This window comes from Stenella coeruleoalba (assembly GCF_951394435.1).
Source record: "Stenella coeruleoalba genome assembly, chromosome: 4".
Classification (NCBI taxonomy): domain Eukaryota; kingdom Metazoa; phylum Chordata; class Mammalia; order Artiodactyla; family Delphinidae; genus Stenella; species Stenella coeruleoalba.
In genome coordinates, this window is record NC_137149.1 from 107077431 (window position 1) to 107099028 (window position 21598).

At 35.1% G+C, this 21598-nt stretch overlaps 1 protein-coding gene across 2 annotated transcripts in view; it reads right to left on the reverse strand.

The window, feature by feature from the left end:
- Positions 1–3890: 3890 nt before the first annotated feature.
- ANTXR2 (ANTXR cell adhesion molecule 2) overlaps positions 3891–21598 on the reverse strand; it is a 165618-nt gene continuing 147910 nt past the window's right edge. Inside the window, exons 17-18 of one of the 2 annotated variants that reach the window (XR_013827924.1) lie at positions 5218–7917; positions 3891–5156 (exon numbers count right to left, since the gene is read on the reverse strand). Coding sequence is in view for 1 of the 2 variants with exons in the window: in XM_079919182.1 (XP_079775308.1) it covers positions 7879–7917 (39 nt within the window). In the remaining variant the exon portion in view is untranslated. Of the gene's footprint in view, positions 7918–21598 lie in introns of both variants that reach the window. The other variant, XM_079919182.1, reaches the window with a different exon arrangement.

Sequence of the window (21598 nt, forward strand, 5' to 3'; positions counted from 1 at the left end):
ATGGATGGTGGTGATGGCAGCACAACACTATGAATGTATTTAACACCAGTGAATAATACACTTAAAAATGCTTAAGGTGGTAAATTTTATCTTACGTGTATTTTACCACAATAAAAAAGTTGAAAATAGCTGTGGAGCAGAGTACCTGTTACCAGTCCCACAGGAGGACTCTAAACACTTCTTTCTGCCCATTGCATTTTGGTATTGGAGATGCCAAGGAAAACACAATGCAGTCAAGCACTGGATGGAACAACTCTTAGAGAAGAGAGAGAGAAAGATCAACCTCAATTGGGGTGTCAGTCCCCCATGACCGGTGGGTCTCTCCCTGAAGTACCCTCTTTGGGGTAAGGCAATACAGGCAGCCAGGAGACTCACCTGCAGGTTTTTCCTCAAGTTCTAAGCAGTCTGCCTTCTCCTTTCCACTTTGCAGAGACTTCCTATGTTTTTTGCCATTTGTTAGGTACAGGGATTTTTAGTTGTAATAAGGAGGACATGGGAGAAATGGGATTACTCAGTCTTGGAGGAGCTAGAAGTCCGAATAATCATTTTTTTAACTCATTAACAAATAATCACTGAGGGCCTATTATGTGCCAGAAACTCTGCCATTTTATGTTCTACTTATGTTGCTAAGTGATTAGGACTGAAGGAGGAAGGAAGGAAGGAAGGAAGGAAGGAAGGAAGGAAGGAAGGAAGGAAGGAAGGAAACACTACTCATCCTCCCAGTCTCAGCAAAAACTTCACTGCTTTCCCTAATGATTCAGCCTAGGTTAGTCCCTTCCCATTACAAGCTCTTACAGCACTTTGTGTTTCTCCTTTACGCGACTCCTCGTCTCGCATCTTCTTGTTCAGGGTCTGGCTCCACTTGCCAGTAAGATTGCTGAGACCAACTTGTCCTTCCTGCTGCAGTATCCTATTGCCCAGTACAGAGAACGGCACAAGGTAGGCACCTGCCAATCTTCATTAATTAAGCTAATGAATGTGCAATTTCCTTTCTCTGGCTTTGTTCTTACCATTGTTTTTCATCCCTGGTACAACTGCTGCAGGAGTTCTGACTTTCTTGGTCGGTTCTTGGCTCCTTTCTCTTGGCAACAGAACGAACTCTCTAAGCTTAGGCATGGTTTGCACTCATCTGGCAAGGGTTTGGGAGGGGGGAGTCTTTACATTTCTGACTACTGAGCACAACTAACTTCCTCCACCCCCAGGACTCCACCCCAGACATGTCATTTCTGCTGTCCTCCAGGGGCTTTCAGAAAATCTGGGTACTGGGTGTGGTTGAAGGTTTGCGGGGCCTGCCTTTACCCTAAACAGTACCGTTCTTCACCTGCTTTGTGTAGGTCAGTGGGTAAAATGGGGAGGAAACACAGATGTCAAAATAGAATAAACACCTGGAACAGTTTCATTATCACAAAGTAGAAAAGCAAAATATAAACCTAGTCGTTCAGTTGTCCACTGTTAAGGGTCACTTTATCCTTGGAAATTAAAACTAAGACTGAATTAATTATCCTTTCACTATCTTGGGTTTTCTTTCCTTTCTTGTTTAACATTAACTGCCTCTGAAATTATGTTAAAGCAATGATCTCTATCATAATGTCCTTCAGCTGGCCCTGAAAACAATTTCCTACAGAAACCTCCTTTTTTTTTCCTAGGAAACATCTCAATCTTAACCTCATCATTTTTGTTATTTTGTTTTGTTTTGTTTACACTTAGAGGATATTACATTTTTATGTGGCTTAACTTATCTGTGATTAGACTAAAGTAGTGTTTTGCAACAAATAGAATGATTTAAAAGTATTCTGTTCCCTCAAGAAGGCCGTTAAACATACACGGGAAATAGTGTGGTAGCAAAATGAGATACTCTCGGTGGTACAGAGTTTATCTAGGGTTGCCCATATGAAACAGGCCTCATTTAGCATTAAATCTCATTTTATGTGATCAGGGTTTATTTTCCAATGGGCCACTCAGGATTCATGCTGTAAGACTTTTTTTTTACTGAGCATCCTGAGAAGGCCATCTCTTCTGTCTTCCATCCATTCCCTTACACCTCAATTTCACACTTAAATTTGCCTAGGTTTTGGCCAAATTAGAGCTGAATATATAGCATGCAGCCAGTATCTGTTTATTAAATAAAAACAATGAATAACACGTGTTGAAGTACTTTGGAAAATTATAAAATGATATATAAGTGCAAGTTATTAATATTTTCAGGTAATTTGCCTGGTTATCTATAAACATGCTGAGAAATCATTTTCAGATGTCATATTGTGTCACATGAATAATCAAGGATATCTTTAGGATTGTGAAGCACATAAAAGTCCATATTGTGAGTCACTTTTAGCATTTTTCCCTAGAAAGGATTGTGTGTGTGTGCGTGTATGGACATAGATACATAAAGTAACAAAAAATATGAGCAACATGAACACAATTCCTAGATAATGTATAGAATTTCATAATTTTTCCTAAAAACTCAAGACCTATTGGTACATGATGTTGTATTTGAGGGGAAATCTAGCTAGAGAATCTGATCCCTTTTATTTCTAACATTTTAGAGTTTATCTGTTTTATTGATGTCTCGTTCAAGGTTACTACTTGAACAATATTTGAAGTAGATGTTAGTTTTTTTTTTTTGTTTTTGTTTTTCGTTTGTTTTTGTTTTTTTTCGGTACGCAGGCCTCTCACTGTTGTGGCCTCTCCCGTTGAGGAGCACAGGCTCTGGATGTGCAGGCTCAGTGGCCATGGCTCGCGGGCCCAGCCGCTCCGCGGCATGTGGGATCTTCCCGGACCGGGGCACGAACCCATGTGCCCTGCATCGGCAGGCAGACTCTCAACCACTGCGCCCCCAGGGAAGCCCTAGATGTTAGTTTTATTGATGTTAAAATCACTTTCTTTTCTTTCAAAATATTTTTTATTCTGTGAAAAAAACAGTGAACAGATGAGGAAAGCTTGCTCTTTAAGATCTATATACTATTACCTCGAATCCGTTCATCAGTTTTGGAACAACCAATCTTCAATATCTGCAAATTTTCAGAGGGTTATTTTTTATATTAATTTGAGGGATCATCTTGCTCTTTTTGAATTCAGCCAACTTCCTTAACTCACAGAAAATGTGAGTTAGCAGGCAACTGAAGTTGTGAGATGGAAGGGTGTACATTGCAGGAATGCAATGCCATTTAAAATGGAATAGCAGGCATCTCCATTCTTAAAGACACAGAACTTCCTCTGTCATTTTCTAAATTGATGCTCTTACCTCCTATAATGTTGCTCAGCCCTCCTCTCTCTGGTCTTTTTTCTCCATTTTATTTGCCTTCAATTTCGGGTGGGTGGGGTGAGTGGAGAATCCCTCCAAGATTTGTTTTATGCAGAGAAATTCAGTTTTGTCCAGCCTCTATGGCAAAACTCAGATCTGAGATTCACTTCCCTGGAGGAACTCAGCTGAAGCTTTGAATGTATGACTTGCAAGACCCTTCCTGGTCGAGTTACATTCTTAGACAAAGGCTGTCATGCTCTGTAGTTCACTACAAAGAGTAGGAGTAGAAAGGCAGTTTATTTTTCCAGTTACTCAAGTACCTAAGCAAATAGAGTACAAGCTACTTTTAATTTCCTGGTGTTTCTTTTAATAATCAAGCTAGCTGTGGCTAGGTCTAGGTCTAGTCCCTCCATCATCTGATTCTTCAGCCAAGAGAATTGGTAGCACATTACTCTGAGTCAATCTCCATGTCTATCTCAATCTCTCCATGTCTCTCTCTTTCTCTTTCTCACACTCTCACACACACACACACACACATACACACACACACACACACACACACACACACACACACACACACACTTTACCTTAATATAGTTCCTGCAAAGCAATCTGAACAAGCACATTTTAATATAAATTTGCATGGTGTACTTATCAGCATTTTCTTTTGGCAGAAGAGCCCAAAATTAAAGTGCATAAAAGATCCAGCACAGGGATTGCTACATTATGAGAAAGAAAACAAGTTTTTCTTTCTTTTATCAAGTTGACTGAATTAGATACAAATAAGTGTAGAAATATACCCAAATTGAAGTGTTCTCAGAAATAAGCCATAGAAATTCACTAAGTGAAATATTAATTTAACTCTGAGACTAGAGTACATGGCTGCACCCACTTCATCACCTGCAGATAGACAACATTCTTCAGCCTCACCTGCTTGTTTCTTCCCTTAAACATACAACAGATGTACCAGAGTTATTTTCTGCTTCTAGAATATACATTTCCTTTCATATTAAAATAATGTATATATTTCTCTCCTGTGCACATATACCCACCGAAATTTTCCAGTAGCAATAAAATACTAATGAACTTCCTAAAGTGTGATACTGTACAAAATCTAGTAACCACAAGGCTTTGTGATAGAAGAGGAAGTTACAATGTTTACAATATTCATAAATGTTACCCGTTTATATTTTGCCCTCTTAAGATTGAAAAACAATATATGTAAGCAGATCAATCAAAAAAATATTTTAGACACCTTCTTGGTCATAATATAGGCTGTTTTAATTTTTAAAATAACCTAATAAATTGCCTCTGAGCAGTAAACAATGGTCAGTGATATTTATATAATAAAGTTAAGTTCACAGAGACACCCAGATCTTGTATCCAGTAAGGATTTATTAGAAAAACAAATACTGAATAACTTATGATTTAAAGTGGTTAGAATAAAATTCAGGAAAAATATAAGCAAATCATTTTTTTCTAACAATTTAAAATGTAGGAGGTTTAAACCTTATATATTTTTGCCAAAAGAGTAATTATCCATGGATGACAGATGCTGCTCCCTACTTAATGGAGGGTCTCAAATTTTACTCTGCATCTCATTGGGAAGGAAATATAAAAATTTAAAATAGAATTAACTTGGGGAAAGGCATCAGTGCTGCAACTCTTAGCACCAAATGTTTTTTCTTGGAGCACCAAATGCTTTAAGGAAAACATTCCAAGTATCAAAGTTTTCAGATAGATAAATATTTATGGATCAAATCCATAAAGAACAGACATTGTTATGAAATATATATAGATGCCTTCAAAACTTTCTTTCCAGGCAGAGTAGACACATAAGTTAGGAGTCATTTCCCACTTAATTGTTTTTGCAACCTTATGCAACACAAATGGATTATGGATAAAGACTTAACTAATTTACTCACAGAAAGTAGATCTTGACTGACATTATGTCCAAAAAATTAAACAGGAACTGTTTCTCTATATAAAATATAAAATGTTACTAAACTTATAGAAATGGCTTTATTTTAAACTTTCATTTTCCTGGTTGAAAAGTGTAGGGGTGTTCAATTTAGTCCTTTGGTGAGAATACAGTACTCTTTAAAGCAAATTCTTCTCAATTTGCTAGTTAGCATAATCAGAGAAAATCATAACCTAGATCTTGTTCATATATTTAAGTGCAATAAAATTCCATCTGTCTTTGAACTTTATGAATGATATTTTTTAGTCTCTACATAGACCATTGCCTGTCCCTCTTCACTGAGAGTTCTTCATAGTGGTATTAGAACTGGAAATCCATTTTCATTACAATCTACTGAAAGCTATTTTGCCATTTAAGGGCAAAGGTCTACTTATACTGCTCATGTACAAAATAAAAGTATCATACAATTGCCATGATACTAGACAAATTCAAAGGAACTACCAAAGAAGCAGCCTTAGCTTCTGTAGTACCCTTGAGGCTCTTAAATTCGGGGTGTGCACTGGTTAGAAATGAAGTGCCAATTTAAGAAAATTGCAGTAGGCCCTGCCCCAGATGCAAATGTAGAACAATGGCCTACAAGAACTCAATGGGTATATATCTGGTTTCCAAGTCACACTTGCAAACGTGGATAATTAGTACCAACACTACCATTTGTGAACATAATGGACATTTTGGAACTGGATACAATTCTGTCCCTGAAACTAATCAAGACAATTAAATATTCAACCAAACAAGGCTTGAGTTCATGTGGGCTTAAAGAAAAATGGTAGCTGAGGCACGGGTAAAATTTTATTTATGAATATGTAGACACATGACTTTGGATCCAGCCAGCCAGTGACATAAATAAACTTGAGCAAAAGATTCAAGCTAGAGGATATATATGTATACACATATCTATGTATAAAAATTTGTGTGTGTGAGCAAGGCTTATTGGAGCAGTGCAACAAATCTGGACACCAACCATCAGAATCACTCCCATCCTTTGAAATTTCCATTAAGCGCGCAATGGGGGTAATTATACTGGGATGCTCCGAATCACTGTTTCCATCTTGTGCACTCACATGCCCGCCAAACATGAAATGTTCGCCTTCTCCCTTCCAATGTGATGGTTGTTGAACTTATTTTTAGTGTCATTTGATAAGCCTTTGTGCTCGCAGAGAGACATCCCACTGACCCAGCCACTGGTCATTGTCTATACCAGTTCACATCAAAGCAGGCGCGCTTTGTCAGGTTTCCAGTCGAATATCCATTTCGCATCTGAAGTACAGTATCGAAAGTGACTAGATCATTTGAGCTTTTTTCATCAGCTGCTGCCTTCTTCCTCCCCCACAGTGCTTCCACTCACGCTAACATAATTTGGCATCGTTGACGTGACACCGTGGTTTTTCTAAAAAAATTATAATACATACATTTTCGATGTTTTGTGGTGGTAGACCCTCCTAAAATTTAATTTATAACTTGATGAGAGGAGGCCTTTTTTTTCTCTCTACTGAATCACAACCAAGGTAGAGTGCCCCTCAAAATCCAAGTAATGCGCATACAGTAATAGGTCATTCAATGTCAAAAGGCATAAAAAGGATGAGCAAAATCTTCACAGGCTGCTGCTTGCTGTTGCCTTTAATTATATTAATTAAATTTTGAAATTTTTATGCAAAGAGAGTTGCTGGCTTGTGACGCTGAAGAGCCCTTGGAGACTTGGAGGAAGAAAATACCCTGAGCGGAAGCTTTGTGGTTACTGCTTCCTTTAAATTAAAAGCAAAACAAACTCCTAGGTATGTTTACAGATATTACTGCTTTATGTACTACTAAGCCCTAAACATAGAAAGAGGGGTAAATCTACCAATCCCAGGGACAAGTTCTCAAATCATGAGTCCATTAAGCTCCACTGAAGATCTCTAGTTAGAGGCCGTCTTCCTGTGGAATAATGCTCTATTAATTTTCTTCTTTTCCCAAGTGCATAATGAAAGAAAGGTGCCTTCAAAAACTAAAGGGCAAAATCTTGCTTGCTACTGATACCTTGAGGCATCCTGTCTACATTTTGTCATACGTGTGCACTTTTCAGTGTTAGAATGACAAGATTTTCCAGTCAGAAGCTTCCCGGAAGGCACATCGTGGTAGTGGACTTGGAAGGATTTTGTGATCTGACACAGCTATAAGGCAATAGACTCCTTTATTTGCTTAGCCTGGTGGGAGATTTCATACTCTGCCTTTGGCTAAGAATCTTGCCATGTAAACACACAAGTGCCATGTTTCCATGTAAAATGCTCCTTTCTCCATTAAAGATTCACCAGGGCCAATTGTTTTGTGCTCCCTATTTTGATATCATCTTCATGCTTTTGTTTCTTCCTCTTTTACACATTCAAAACAACTTTCTTGTATAAACCACAGCATGTACATTAAAGATCCTTTTTATTTTTAATGTCCTGAATCATGTGTTACCATTGAGTTTCATCAATTCCCATGTAGATGGCAGAACAAGGGTTTGAAAATGTTTGATGCAAGCAAAGCAGAAGGCAGAGAAAACATTTCCTGACTGAGAGGAATAAAGCTGCTCTTCCAAAAACTTCTGAAATGCACTTTGTTTTCTTTTGGTTGGAAATCTGCATCGTGAAGATGTACCATCTTCATACCTCTTGGTCTTCCTGCTTTCCTTTTACTGAGAGGGAACTCGAGAGAAGTTTATGCACCGACCCTAGGAAAGAAACAAATCCTTATTGAAATACAGAGGTAATTATTTTAAAAAAGCATGAGAACACCTAGTTTTTCTACTATGATATAACAAACGATTACCCAAGGTAAGGTCAATGTTAGGATGAAACATGAAGTCATAATTTTTTTCTTTGGGTCAAAGCATGATGGTTCATTCAGATCTTTTCCACAGCAAGTTCACCTACACGATGGTATGGTAAAATTAGAGTGAAAAAAACACTACGGAAAACAGAACTTTGTTATTGCTATTTAAAGAATAGCATTACTATCCGAGCAATAAAAATATCAAAGCCACAACCCTGTATGTTTCTACAATGTATTAAAATGGAAGTGTCCCATTTATACAATCTGGTGCTTTTAAAACTGATATAAAACTGGTGCTTCTAAAATGTATGCATGAGAAGTGTATTTAAGAAGTCGGAAGAGATTGAGGATAAGAAGTCAGGGAGAAAGGGAAGAGATGCCATCTCTTTGTGATTCCATTTTATAATAGGATTTTGCAAGAGATTTACTAGCAATCTTGTCCACTGTTGATCATTTCTCACAACAGCACACCACCATTATGTGGTCTCTATATATGGTGACTTTATTTGCATTCCACATTTCCAAAGAGAGTTTGCCCTTCCAATTCCTTAGCAGTTCAATGAAGCGTGTGGAAACACATTGTTTCATATGTAATTATAAATAATCTAAGAATTAGTTGAAAATAAAGTTTCCAATTAGTAATAAAAGATCCCCTTCTTCCCTCTCCTTGGTGTGACATTGCTGATGTCTTGTACTATATAAATCATGTCTAGATTCCTTAATAAGCCAAAAGGTAGCATATTGCTTTCTAATTTAGGGTCCAGATCATCACCCTATTGAGATTTTCCTATTTCTCATAATATCTGCTCTCTAACTTCATATTTTAGAACTTCTCTTTATTTCCCTCTAAATGTGAACAATACATTTGTTTCAAATATCTGGTACACCCAGTGTACATGGTACATTCAAAAGGAACAACAAATATTGTTGGAGAAGAAAGCCTGGAATGTAAAAACAAGATTTTGGTCTATTTTCCTCTCAAAAGCAACTGTTCAACAAATTTGGAAATTTCAGAAATTAATGAAAAAACAGAAAAGCATAAAAGCAAACTAGTTTACATTTACTCTTGCCTAAAAGGCAAATATTCATCAAATTATCTGTCTTCTAATAATTTTGGAGGTAACATTATTACTATAATTGTCAAATTTATTACTTACTTTGTGCCTAATGTCTACAAATAATATCTGTGCAAAAGGAAGTGGGAGAAAAGCATGGAGAAGACTACCTTAGAATGAGCTAAAAATTCCTTGGTAATGCAATGGTCATAGGTCATGTACTCAGACTGCATTTTTGTATTACCTAGAACCTTCAAAGAAGATTTTTAGAATGAATATTAAGTGAAAAGATGCTCTTCCCCAGATTAGCTACATTTGGCATCATGTGCCAAGGAAACATTAAAAAATGTTATTCTCATGATATATCCCTTTTCTAAACATTTTTTTCAGAGGGGAGGAAAATGACATAATTAATAAATATTTGGGCAAATCAGTCCTTCTAAGCCATGATAGTGTGATAGTATAACTATACATACAATGAGAAATAGATTTTAACTATGAATATTAAAACAGTGATGAATATTAAAAATATTATCTCCTGGCAATTTTCCAGAATCAAACAAATATACGAGGAGTGACATTTTGACAACAAAGATATGCATTAATGACATCTTTTCTTGTGTATTTATTATGGACCAAAAAAGTAAAAGTTTTTTCTCTTCTGCATAATTTTGAAAAGAAGTTACCATGAATTTCTACTTTTATTTGCATTTTATCACTAATTAACTAGATTTAGATATAAGGCTCTTTTTCGGACCATTTCTGTTCCACACACCAGATTAATCTGGTGACTCTGATTCATTTATTTTATGCAATTGGAGGGTTTAAAAAGTGAAATCCATAGTTCACCTGAATTCTCAAAATCACTTCAACACCTAAATTATTCCAGACTTAAATTATTTTCTATTTCATTTGGTGTAGTTTAATTAAAGATCTAGCAACTCAAATGAAGAAAGCCCTATTGATTTTGACCCTGAGGTCCTTACTTCAGCTCTTCCAAAGCTTGGGATTAAGTATTAATCATCAGCTGCCGCATTTCTGTTGATTCAAGTACCCAAAAACCCTGGTACATGCAATATACACCCCCATGTTTTAGCACACACATTGACAAAAACAACCAAATATCTCCTCACCCTCAATCATGGACTCAGTGTTTTTCATTTTTATCAAGACCTGATAATGTTTTATTTTACAGGAATTTAGAAGTTGGTAACTTAGAGGAGTTCTATTCAAAAGTTACTTCCTCTGTTAAGCCTTTCCCAGCCCTCCCAGTCATGGGGCTCCTTCCCCCAAATTGCATCTCTACCACAGCCAAACTACATTACACCATAATTGCTGGCTTCAAGATCAAAAGGAAAAGTAACAGTAGTTAAATCTGAGAGCTCCAAAGCCTGAATATGTATCCCAGCTCTGTTATCTATTAACTGTGTGACCATGAACAACTTACGGTTTCTTCATCAATAAAATGGGGATTAAGAACTGGACCTATTCATGACTTCCCAGGTGGCGCAGTGGTTAGGAATCTGCCTGCCACTTCAGGGGACATAGGTTGGAGCCCTGGTCCAGGAAGATCCTACATGCCGCAGAGCAACTAAGCCCAAGTTGTAGTTGCACCACAACTACTGAGCCTGCTCTCTAGAGCCTGTGTGCCACAACTACTGAGCCCACGTGCCACAACTACTGAAGCCCGCATGCCTAGAGCCCATGCTCTGCAGCAAGAGAAGCCACCGCAATGAGAAACCCGTGCACCACAACAAAGAGTAGCCCCTGCTCGCCACAACTAGAGAAAGCCCACGTGCAGCAATGAAAACCCAATGCAACCCAAAACAAACAAACAAACAAACAAATAAATAAGAAATAAGTGACTAATCACAATTTTAAAAAATTGGACCTATTCTTAGGACTGTTATTAAGTCTGTTAATATAGATTTATAAAGCACTTAGAACAGTACCTGGCACATAGTAAACTTGCATTTAAAAAGCAAATAGTTATTATCCATCTTCCCTCTACGATGTCATTGCACAGTGTCTAACATAGAGCAGACTTGTTATAAATCCTCACTTAGAAACAAGTGGATGGATGGATGATGTATAAAAGAATGAATATGTGATGACTAGACCTCTACTGGGGGAGGAGCCAGACCTTAAAAATGGGAAGATAGAAAAAGTATGAATTTGAGAGAGGAAAAAAGAGATTACAAAGGAGAAAAATACAACGGTGGAAAAGGAGAGAAGATAATATGGAGAAAATAGAAAAGAGTAGTTCTAAAGAGAAAAGATAGATAAAGAATAATCAAGAAAAAAAGAAACTATTGGCCAAAGGAAATTTTTATTTAGTATTCCATCAGGTACCTTACTCCCAGGGGATTATTTCATGCTAGCTGCTACCATCCACTTACCAGAATATTCTAAAATCAAGGCACCATACCCTGGTTGCAAGTGGCTGTGACTAGGAGTCTGTGGCCCTTTGAATACTGCTCAATACTATCTTACAAAACCCATCAATATAATGCCAATTATGTTTAAGGTCAAGAATGTTAGGCTGCCATTGATATCATGGCAAGCAGTCTAGGCCAGAACACAGCAGAACAATTTTTATTCACAGGAAATGGGATATGACAGGGTTTACAGGTCTGCCATATCCTCGTGCTTACAATGCCTATACAATAAAGGTATGTTATCAAGGTAACAAGTAAAGCAATGTAAAATAACTTGAGCATACAACTCATCATTGGCTGGTACAGAATGGAAAATATTAGTAGTAATAGTGTTTATTTTTCTGAGACTATTTCACTTGAATTACAAATAATACAAGCTCTGAACATTTTTAAAAATTAATTGAGTAGGTTAATAATAAACCATTCAATGCAACCTAAATATACAGAAATATACATAGAGACATAATTTTAATACTTTATTCCCTATATAGAGGTTAATACTGGTATCAGGTAACAGGACTATATAGTCTCTAAAATAAACCACTAAACTTGTAATATGCTAAAACAAATGAATACAAGATTTCTGCTAGCAAGAGTTAAAACAAATGTGTAACATTATGTTTGCTTTATATTTTACAAAATAATTCAAAAAACTTGAATTCAGGTGGCATAAGTGTTTAAGGAATAATAAAGCATGTAATATAAAGCATAATTATTAATGTGGAGAAATAACATTAATTTTCTCTATATTTTCGAATTTTTAATTAAATATTTTAAAAAATAATTTTCTTGACTTAAAATCATGCTCTAATCATGCATCTAAATTATGGGTAAAATCAAAGTATACTGTTGTCGTGATGCTTTAGGTAATGCCCATATTATTTATTCAATTAGGCAATCACTTCAACCAACTTGAATTTGGTATCATGCCGCATAAGTCACTAGGTCATAAATTTCAACAATAAGAACATATAGTCAATGTAAAATTGAATTAAATGAGTGTCCTTAGGACTGCATTAGTTTAAAAATGAACTATGTATGTATTCCATTCTTTTGCCTTGGGAATATAGAATTCCTTGGATGCAATGAAATAATTGTAAAATTTATTCATTTTGTATGACATAGAGATTAGGAGTAAAATTCCTTAAATATTAAAAAAGCTAGGTAGAACAAATAGAATTTAAGTACTGACTTTAGATTATAGCCAAGTACATTTAAAGTACATTAATTTAAAAATTGTGATAATTCAGATAATGACTGACCAGGTTATAATTTACCTTCTCAACATATTAAACAACCAGGCAAATTACTATTACTATTACTATTACAAGATTACTCTTGGCATATTTACTTACTTAAATAAGTTGTAGAATATTATAATTATTTATATATTAATAATTGACATCATTGTATTGTAATCTGGATATGACAGTTTATTTGCCTAATAAAAATTATGGTTTAAAAGGAATAAAACTGCCTCCCATTGAATGTAAACCATCTTATGCAACCTTATATTGAGCAACATTACCTAATTAGTGAGCTTCTGTGGCAAAAAAAGAATTCTCATGCATTGCTAGGGAAAATATAAATTGGCAAAAACTATATATAAGCAACGTATGTAATAATAGTCTTTAAAAGCTTATATTCTTTGACTCAGTAATTTCATGTTGGGAATTCAGCAAAGTATCTGTAAAGTAAAGTATCTAGACAAAGATTTCAAAATGTTTACCATGCGATTTTTATAATGTGAAAAATATAATCAGTACATTTATATTTATTTCTGTCTCACAATCAGAGAAATTAAATTATGATTAATCTAATGGTTATGTAGCCATTAAAATAGAAATTAAAAAAATTTTAAAGATGTAGGGAAATAAGTGAAAAAATGCCAACTTGTATGTATACGTAATTATAATTATGCAATGTATATCGAAAGAGTAAAAGACAAGACTAAGAGACTACACCAAACATGCTATGAGTAGTGGAATTGCATATTATTTCTTACATTCTACTTATATCTTTTCTGTATATTTATATATTTGATAGCTTAAAAATAAGTTTCCAAAGACCAAATTCAATCAGCAAAAATGCAGCCTTTTCTAAACATCTATATTTATGTTTTTAAAAGTCATTACAGGAACCAATTGACTACTCTCAGGAATCACCACCATCTACCAACTATACCAAAGTTCTTCAGCATTCATTGTTCCCATAGGTAAACTCATTTACTTGTCTCTAGGTTGTCTTTTACAGTTAATATCCTGATGAACCCACGTGTATGCAGTTCTACTCAAGAGTGTGTGAGTATGGCAGAAGCCACTGATTAATAAATTTTATAATCCACAGTCAGCATTTTCATTTTTATGGTACACAATTCTAAGAGTTTTCAATAAAATGCCTGTTCAAGCATTTGTCCAGGCTGCAATCAGCAATCTTATTTTAAAAAGTGTATGTGTGTGTGCATGCATGCACGCATGTGTGTGTACATGTGCACACATGGTCTACCTCAAGCCCTGTGCATACTGGAGTTGACTATATTTAAATAAAAATATAAGGTAAATCTTTAATTTTCATACAACATCAAACTTTCTAATGACATGCACAGTATCTAGGGTATATACACACACACACACACACACACACACACACACACACACACACATATATCTGCACTCAATCAACAACATAGAATATTTATACCTCAGGCACTTATCAATAATAATTTTTGAACCCTTTCTCTCCAGATCAGTTGGCAAAACTATCTTTGAAAGTGAGGTTCTAAGTGAAATGCTAGCCATCGATTTCTCTAGGTCAGTGGTTTTTTTGTTTTTCATATTATAGTCCATGAAGTCCTGGGGGTTCTACAAGGTGCATCGGGGACCACTATGGCTGGAATGGTGCACAAGAATGGAGCAAGCAGGCACATGCAAGCCTCCCCTAATCCAAACCAAGAAGATGCACTCTCATCTACCCTTTAAAATTGCAGTTCAGTATAATATTTTGTTTTTGTTGACCCTAAAAATGTGGTTTGATACCTATTATTCAAGCTATTCATACTTATGTGAAGCCAGATCACCAGTAAACTGTCAATATAACTGGACTTGGTTTCTTTACTTTCCTTTAGAAATACCTTCCTAAATAAATCTATGACAACATTACAGCATTATCCCTTCAACTTTTGGTCATATCTAGAACTCACATGAATTTTGGTTACATACAGAGAATTTTGTATTTTGGAAAATTGCTATTGAGGATGTTGATATTAAGGGATCAATTCTGAGAGTTCAGAGCTAGCTAGGAAAAAGCATGTCACTTCTGGTAAGCTCATGTGCTTCCCTTTTATTATATAATGCCAATTATGTAACTCAGCCTTTCTCTTTGTGCCTTAACTTTCAAAAAACTCAGACTTACATCATGTTCTAAAAGCATTGCTACTCTTAGTGTACATTTTCTGGTATAGCTATCTTAACTTTGGCCCATGATTATTTCTCTATTTTTATCCTTAAGTTTTATTGTATTTTTTTCTCAATATTTCTCTACAGGTAGATTAGGTATAAGTAAATGGAAACTAATATATATTTCTTAATTCTCAACTTTCTTAATCACAAAGACTCCACACTCATCTAAACCTTTAAAACCCTCCAACAAATGTTTTACCTCAACTTCTACCTTATACAAAAGATCATATGTCTAATTCCCTTCTTTGTTGTCTTTTCTTATTCTGGTAGGACTTACTGAGGTACTGTTCAGATAGCTGATGTCAAATGATAATTAATTTGAATTTAATCTTAACTAAGTTAACACAGATAATTAATATGAATTTGAAGCTTATACATGAAAGCAGGCTGAAACTATACTATTCCATAAAATCCCAAAAATTATTCTGCAAGAATAAAACCCCTAGGTCTAAAGACTGAGAGCTTAACCTCATTTTCTTTGACTGCTAGGAAAAATAAGCACAATATGATTCTTTATAAACTATAAATTTATTGTTATCCCAATCCATCTCTTAGAGCAGTGGTCTGTGCAGAGGCTTTACTCCATTACTCACCTTCCATCAGTATAAGAAGGAACAGAATATACCAAGGATACATCACAAACAGAACTCTGGTCATAACAAAGGCTAAACTCACAATTAGAACCTGTCAGTTTTAACTCCACTTAAGTGATTTTCAGGCAACACCAAGTATCTATTAGAGTAAGAAGTTAATTGACGTTTCATTGTTGGAAATACCTTCTCTTAGGTCTCATAATAAGTAGGAGCGGAAAGTTGGTGCCCAAAATAAAAATGTCCAATGCTGTTACTGTTCTTCAGTTAACTAAACCAAGAGATAAAAACTAGACAACAGTAGGAACCAATATATTTGCTGTTGGTTAAGTATATAGACCCCAACTCTGTTGCAATATTTGAAAACTGATTTTGCCAATTCATTTTCACTGTGACCAGAGTAGTATTAGCCAGAGCAAGTGCCACATTTCCCATCTCTTGAGCATTAAAATTCTGCAGGCATTAACATTTGCAAGCTCCTTTACTAGCTATCTGCACAGGATATATTTCACTGCTATAACTGTAATAGTATTATGCTCACCTCATAAATATCCATTGACAAGCTAAAGCATACAACTACACTTTGGTTTAGACTTTTCAAACACAGATAGCTGATTTATTTATATCTCCACTTTAAAAAAGAGTTTACTAAATCTTCATGCTTTGTGCAACAGTGAACAGTGATTCAAATTTAAAATTGTATACAAAGCACAGATACACAAGGAAACAAACACAAGACAATTCAAGAGGTCCAGGAAATCACAAATATCAGGAAAGAATGTTGACTTAACACAATAGGCTCTTTGAGTGAAGATTTCCTGCAGCAACTGGAGGTACAGAGTGAAGAGAAGGCACCTACTATTCTCTCTCTCTCTCTGAATGTCAGAAATTCTTGAAAGGTTTACCTCATTTTTTTAAGTAAAAGGACAAGTTAGTAGTCCTTACGTATTTAATACTAACAGTATAATAGGACTATGTGCAACTATCAGCAATATATATACAAACATATACATATATACATACATATACACACACAAAGAGAAAGATATATATACATATATATATATACACATATATAATATATAAAAGAATCTGTGTTATCCTCTGCTTTTAAAAAAAACTGAAATATTTTGAGCTGAAATATAAGTTCCATATACTTTTTTCTAATGGAAGCTCAACCTATAAATGTTCCACCTTACAGTGGAGACAACACACCATATGGATATTCAGTTAATGTCATGAAGGGAAGTACTGAGTTTGCCTGATAAATTCACCTTCAAATTTTTTTTCCTCTTCATTCTCTTATGGCATCTGCAAAATGTTAGTGACTATATACATACTGTTAATATTTATTTTTCAAATAGTCATGTACCTTTATTTTTTTGAGATTCAGGCATATAGTTGGCATTTAATGAAACATCTAACTCATACTTCATAATAGTAAGATATGAAGGCTAAAATTGCCTTCACTAAGTGCAAGGTAGAACCCTCCCAAAAGTTGGAGACATAGCAGGAAAGCTAAGAGAGACCCCTACATAGAAGAAGTAGTCAACTGAAGGCTAGGGAGAAAAGCAGGAGGGCAGTGAAATAATTACCTTTTCAAAGACACATGGGCCTTCCCTAAGGGAAAGGAAGCAGCTTATTGAAGATTTGGGGAATGGCAAGAGGAATGAGAAAAATAGCCCTGAGAGACACAGGGCCTTCTTGAACCACATGTCAGTAGCCTGTTGAAACCTGGGAGGAAGAGAACTGAGAAAGAGCTCTCCAAGACTCATGGGGCCTTCTGAGAGTGCAAGGAACAGGGCCAGTCAAAGACTATAGGCAGGAAATCAATATGGAAACAGGTCTCTCAAAGTACAGAAAGTGGTGGTTGGTGGGCATAGGGAAGGTATGGTCCTCATAGCTGAATAGCAAAGAGAACTCCCCTGCAACCAAGAAGCTCATAGGTGGGTTGTAAAGGAGAGAGAGACAGAGACAGAGACAGGAAAAGGAAAAGAAAGAGAGCTCTGCTAAAGGAAAGTCCTTGATCTTACTCTCAAAATTTTGGAAACCAGTAGTGAACTAAAAATGACTAAGATGGCAACAAACCAAGACCCAGGTCAACCACAGATTAGCAACATGACAGAGGAAGGGTATACGTCTTTCTAGAAGTAAATATTATCTAGATTAGTCTCTATTTTTTATGACAGCGTCCAGCATAAAATCACAAATTATGGTATACACAAAGAAGCAGGAGAATATGATCCATAATCAATGGAAAATACAGTTAATATAGGCAAATCTACAATTAATAAACAAGGACTTTAAAATAACTATGATAAAAATGTTAAAAGTTCTAATGAGAAAGGTGGACAGCATGCATAAAAATATAGTGAATTTCCACAGAAATATGGAAACTTTGAATAAGAACAAAATGGAAAAACTAGAGACAAAAATGCAATACCAGATATAAAGAATGTTTTTGATTCATGTAAAAATATACTGAACATAGCAGAAGAAAAACTCACTGAACTTGAAGGTAGGAGAATAGAAATTGTTCAAATTGAAAAACAACAAATAACTAAAGAGAATCTGAGACCAGTGGGATAATATCTAATGGTCTGTCACATGAGTAATTGGTGTCCCAGAAGAGAGAAGAAAGAATAGGGAAGAAAATTTTGAAAAAAATAATGGCTAAGAATTTCCTAGAATTGATGAAAGGCATAAACATACAGATCAAAGAAACGTAATGACCTTAAGCAGAATAAATACACAGAAAACCTTATCAGGGAACATATAATAAAACTTATGAAAGCCAAAGAAAATCCTAAGAGTATACCTCTCTGTCCCTCATCATCCCCCAGCTGAAGATATTCTGTACAGAGAAGACAACAGTAAGCATGACAGCCAACTTTTTATCAGAAACAGTGGAAAACACAAGACAGTGGAACTCTCTCAAATGCTAAATGGGGAGGAAAAAAGTCAACCTAAACTTCCATATCCAGAGAAAATACCACTCAAGAAGGTAAGCAAAATAAAGACATTTTAAGACAAGCAAAACCTGACATAATTTATCTACAACAGGCTTCAACAACCACAAGTGCTAAATGAAGATCTTGAAACTGAAGGAAAAGACAATAGATGGAAGCCTAGATGTGCAGGAAGAAATACAGAGAAACAGAAGTAAATATGTGCATAAACATGAAATACAAATATATAAAAGAAAATTTCCTTATGAAACTATTGATTACAAAAACAATAATATCAAAATTTGGAAAAATATATTATTGAATTTATATCTTATGTAGACTACAACATATGATAATAAGAGCACATAGAAATAGAGGGGTAAATGGAAGTTAGGCCATGGTAATATTTATATATTATTTTAAACTAGTATACTATTGTAGACTGTGAAAAGTTAAAGAAGCATATTGTTATCTCTAGAGCAACCACTGAAAAACAGCACAGAGGTATAGCTTAAAAAGATAATAGAGAGGATGGAATAGATTACAAAAAAAAATACTATATTAATCCAAAAGAGAGCAGAAAAGGAGAAACAGAAGAACAAAGAATGGGTAGGACAGATAGAAATAAAATACAGTAGACAAAAGAACTGGAAATAAATTGAAACAAATGAACTGGATACATAACCACATTGACAAAAGAACTACTTCAAGTGACTTAACACAGTATTGTGTTTGTATACCAACTACAGAATATAATTTAAGGATAAATAGACCAGCAAAAAATGTTTTATTTCATTCATTAGTCTTAATTTTACTAAGACTGTTTTATTATTCATTTGTACCTATATATATTATAGGATAGAGCAAATAAGTATTTTAATATTGGTAAGGACAAGATTTTTCATGTAAGAGAAAAGGGGTACAAGTATAAATTCAAAAACATTCAGCATTAAGATCCTTTAATGCTAAATCAGAATTAAAAGTATACCATAGGGCTTCCCTGGTGGCGCAGTGGTTGAGAGTCTGCCTGCCGATGCAGAGGACATGGGTTCTTGCCCCTGTCCGGGAAGATCCCACATGTCGCGGAGCGGCAAGGCCCATAAGCCATGGCCGCTGAGCCTGCACGTCCAGAGCCTGTGCTCCGCAAGGGGAGAGGCCACAACAGTGCGAGGCGCGCGTACCGCAAAAAAAAAAAAAAAAAAAAAAAAAAAAAAAGTATACCATAAACTCATGATTTTTTCAAAAGTATTGAATTTCCTAGTTCTACCTGCTGAAAATGCTTAGAAGCAATGAAAACCCAATAACAATTAGCAACCTTAGTATCCAAATATGTTCTCTAAATGCCATTATCTACTAAAAATATCTAATGCTCCTTGGAGTTGAATGGTTTATTCTACTTTTGAAACAGAAAATGTAAAAGATGAGTCTCAGACATATTATGCCAAAACTAAAGAAATTTATCAAAGACTAATGTGCACCATGTCAAAAATATATAATAATCAATATGATGAATCAGGCTTTTACAATATGGTTTCTCTGATCAAACTTGGCATCACAAATAGTAGAACAACTGGTGTGATGTGTTACCCAGTGCACAGCACCACTTATGAATAATCCATTCCAAAAGAAAAAGGTGATTCTGAATCATAGCAAGGGGGTAGAGTCAGTATATATGATGTCAGTATATATGATCATGTGTGTGGCAGACCAGTGCTGGAGGTGCTGTAATTTTATAAAGATGTTCAGGTGACATAGAGCAGAGATTATAAGGAGGTCAATGAAACTATGACTATCTGGGGAAGAATAATTCTGGTAGAGAAATCAACAAGTGCAAAGGCCCTGGGGTGAAAGCATCTTTGGCATATCTGTAGACAAGTAATCCAGATAGTGTGGCAGGAGCAGACTGAGCAATGAAGAAAGTGGAAGATAAAGTCAGACAGGAAGCAGAGAGCCTATGATGCAAAGCCTTGTAGCAGTAGCTGTTATAAATTCTTTTTTAAAAGCCAAGTTACTAAAAGTAAACATCTGGATCCCTTCTCATCTCTTTCACAGAAGACTGAGATAAGATGTTAAGTGATTTACTCTTCGAAGTTCTTAAGGCCAACACACACACACACACACACACACACACACACATACACACACACACACACACACACACACAAACTTTCTCTCAAGCTATCTCTCCCCCACACACTCAACAGACAATCAGAATAAAAACCCAAACTCCAAATATTATGTCAAATAATGGCTGACTTAGATAATAATTAATCCATATTAATTATTTAGTTATTAATTAATCCACATTTTAATTATGTATTTAGATGAATGTGAGACAAATCCAAATGAAAGGTTTATTATATCACTACTGTTCAATCAGGTGGGACATACATAGAATAAATTAATTGACTCAGTGTGGAAGAATGATGCATGAAAATATTAATTTTCACTTGAGTATTTCTAGACTTAAAATTTTAACCTCAGTTGTTAACATCAGAGAGCAAAACTTTTACATGCAATTCATTTGTCTTTTTCCTAGGAAATTAGGCATTGAGATATTTATTTGTCTTATCAAACTGCTTTAGGCACATTTAAAGAGAAACCCTGAATGCTTATACATCACTATCACTGAAAAACATTTATTGAGACATTTTGCTAATGTATACGATCCTAGGAATGCAATGATTTCTCTATAGCTAAGTTTAGTTTCTAAGAATTAAATCCTCACTTTTGGGACTCTAAAACAGTGTTTGTTGTCCCAGTTAAAAAAATAATTAATACCTAAAAACATGTTGATGAATTCAGCCTGCACATGATTTCATTAGCTATCTCTACTTAAAAGTATTCACAGCTCTTTGGGTCATTTGTCAGAGAGCTAAATTCCCAGCTAATTTGAGACTAAGTCCAATCATTTAACAGCCTCTTTCAAAGAAAAACAAATATTAAAAACTTCACTTTAAGTTTTAAAATTAATACTGGATGGATAATACCAATTAAAAATACCTTAAAGAAATGTACAGTTTTTAAAGCTTCATTTTGAAGGATAATTATAGATAACTTTCTAGATTATAAATGAAAAAATTTTATTAAA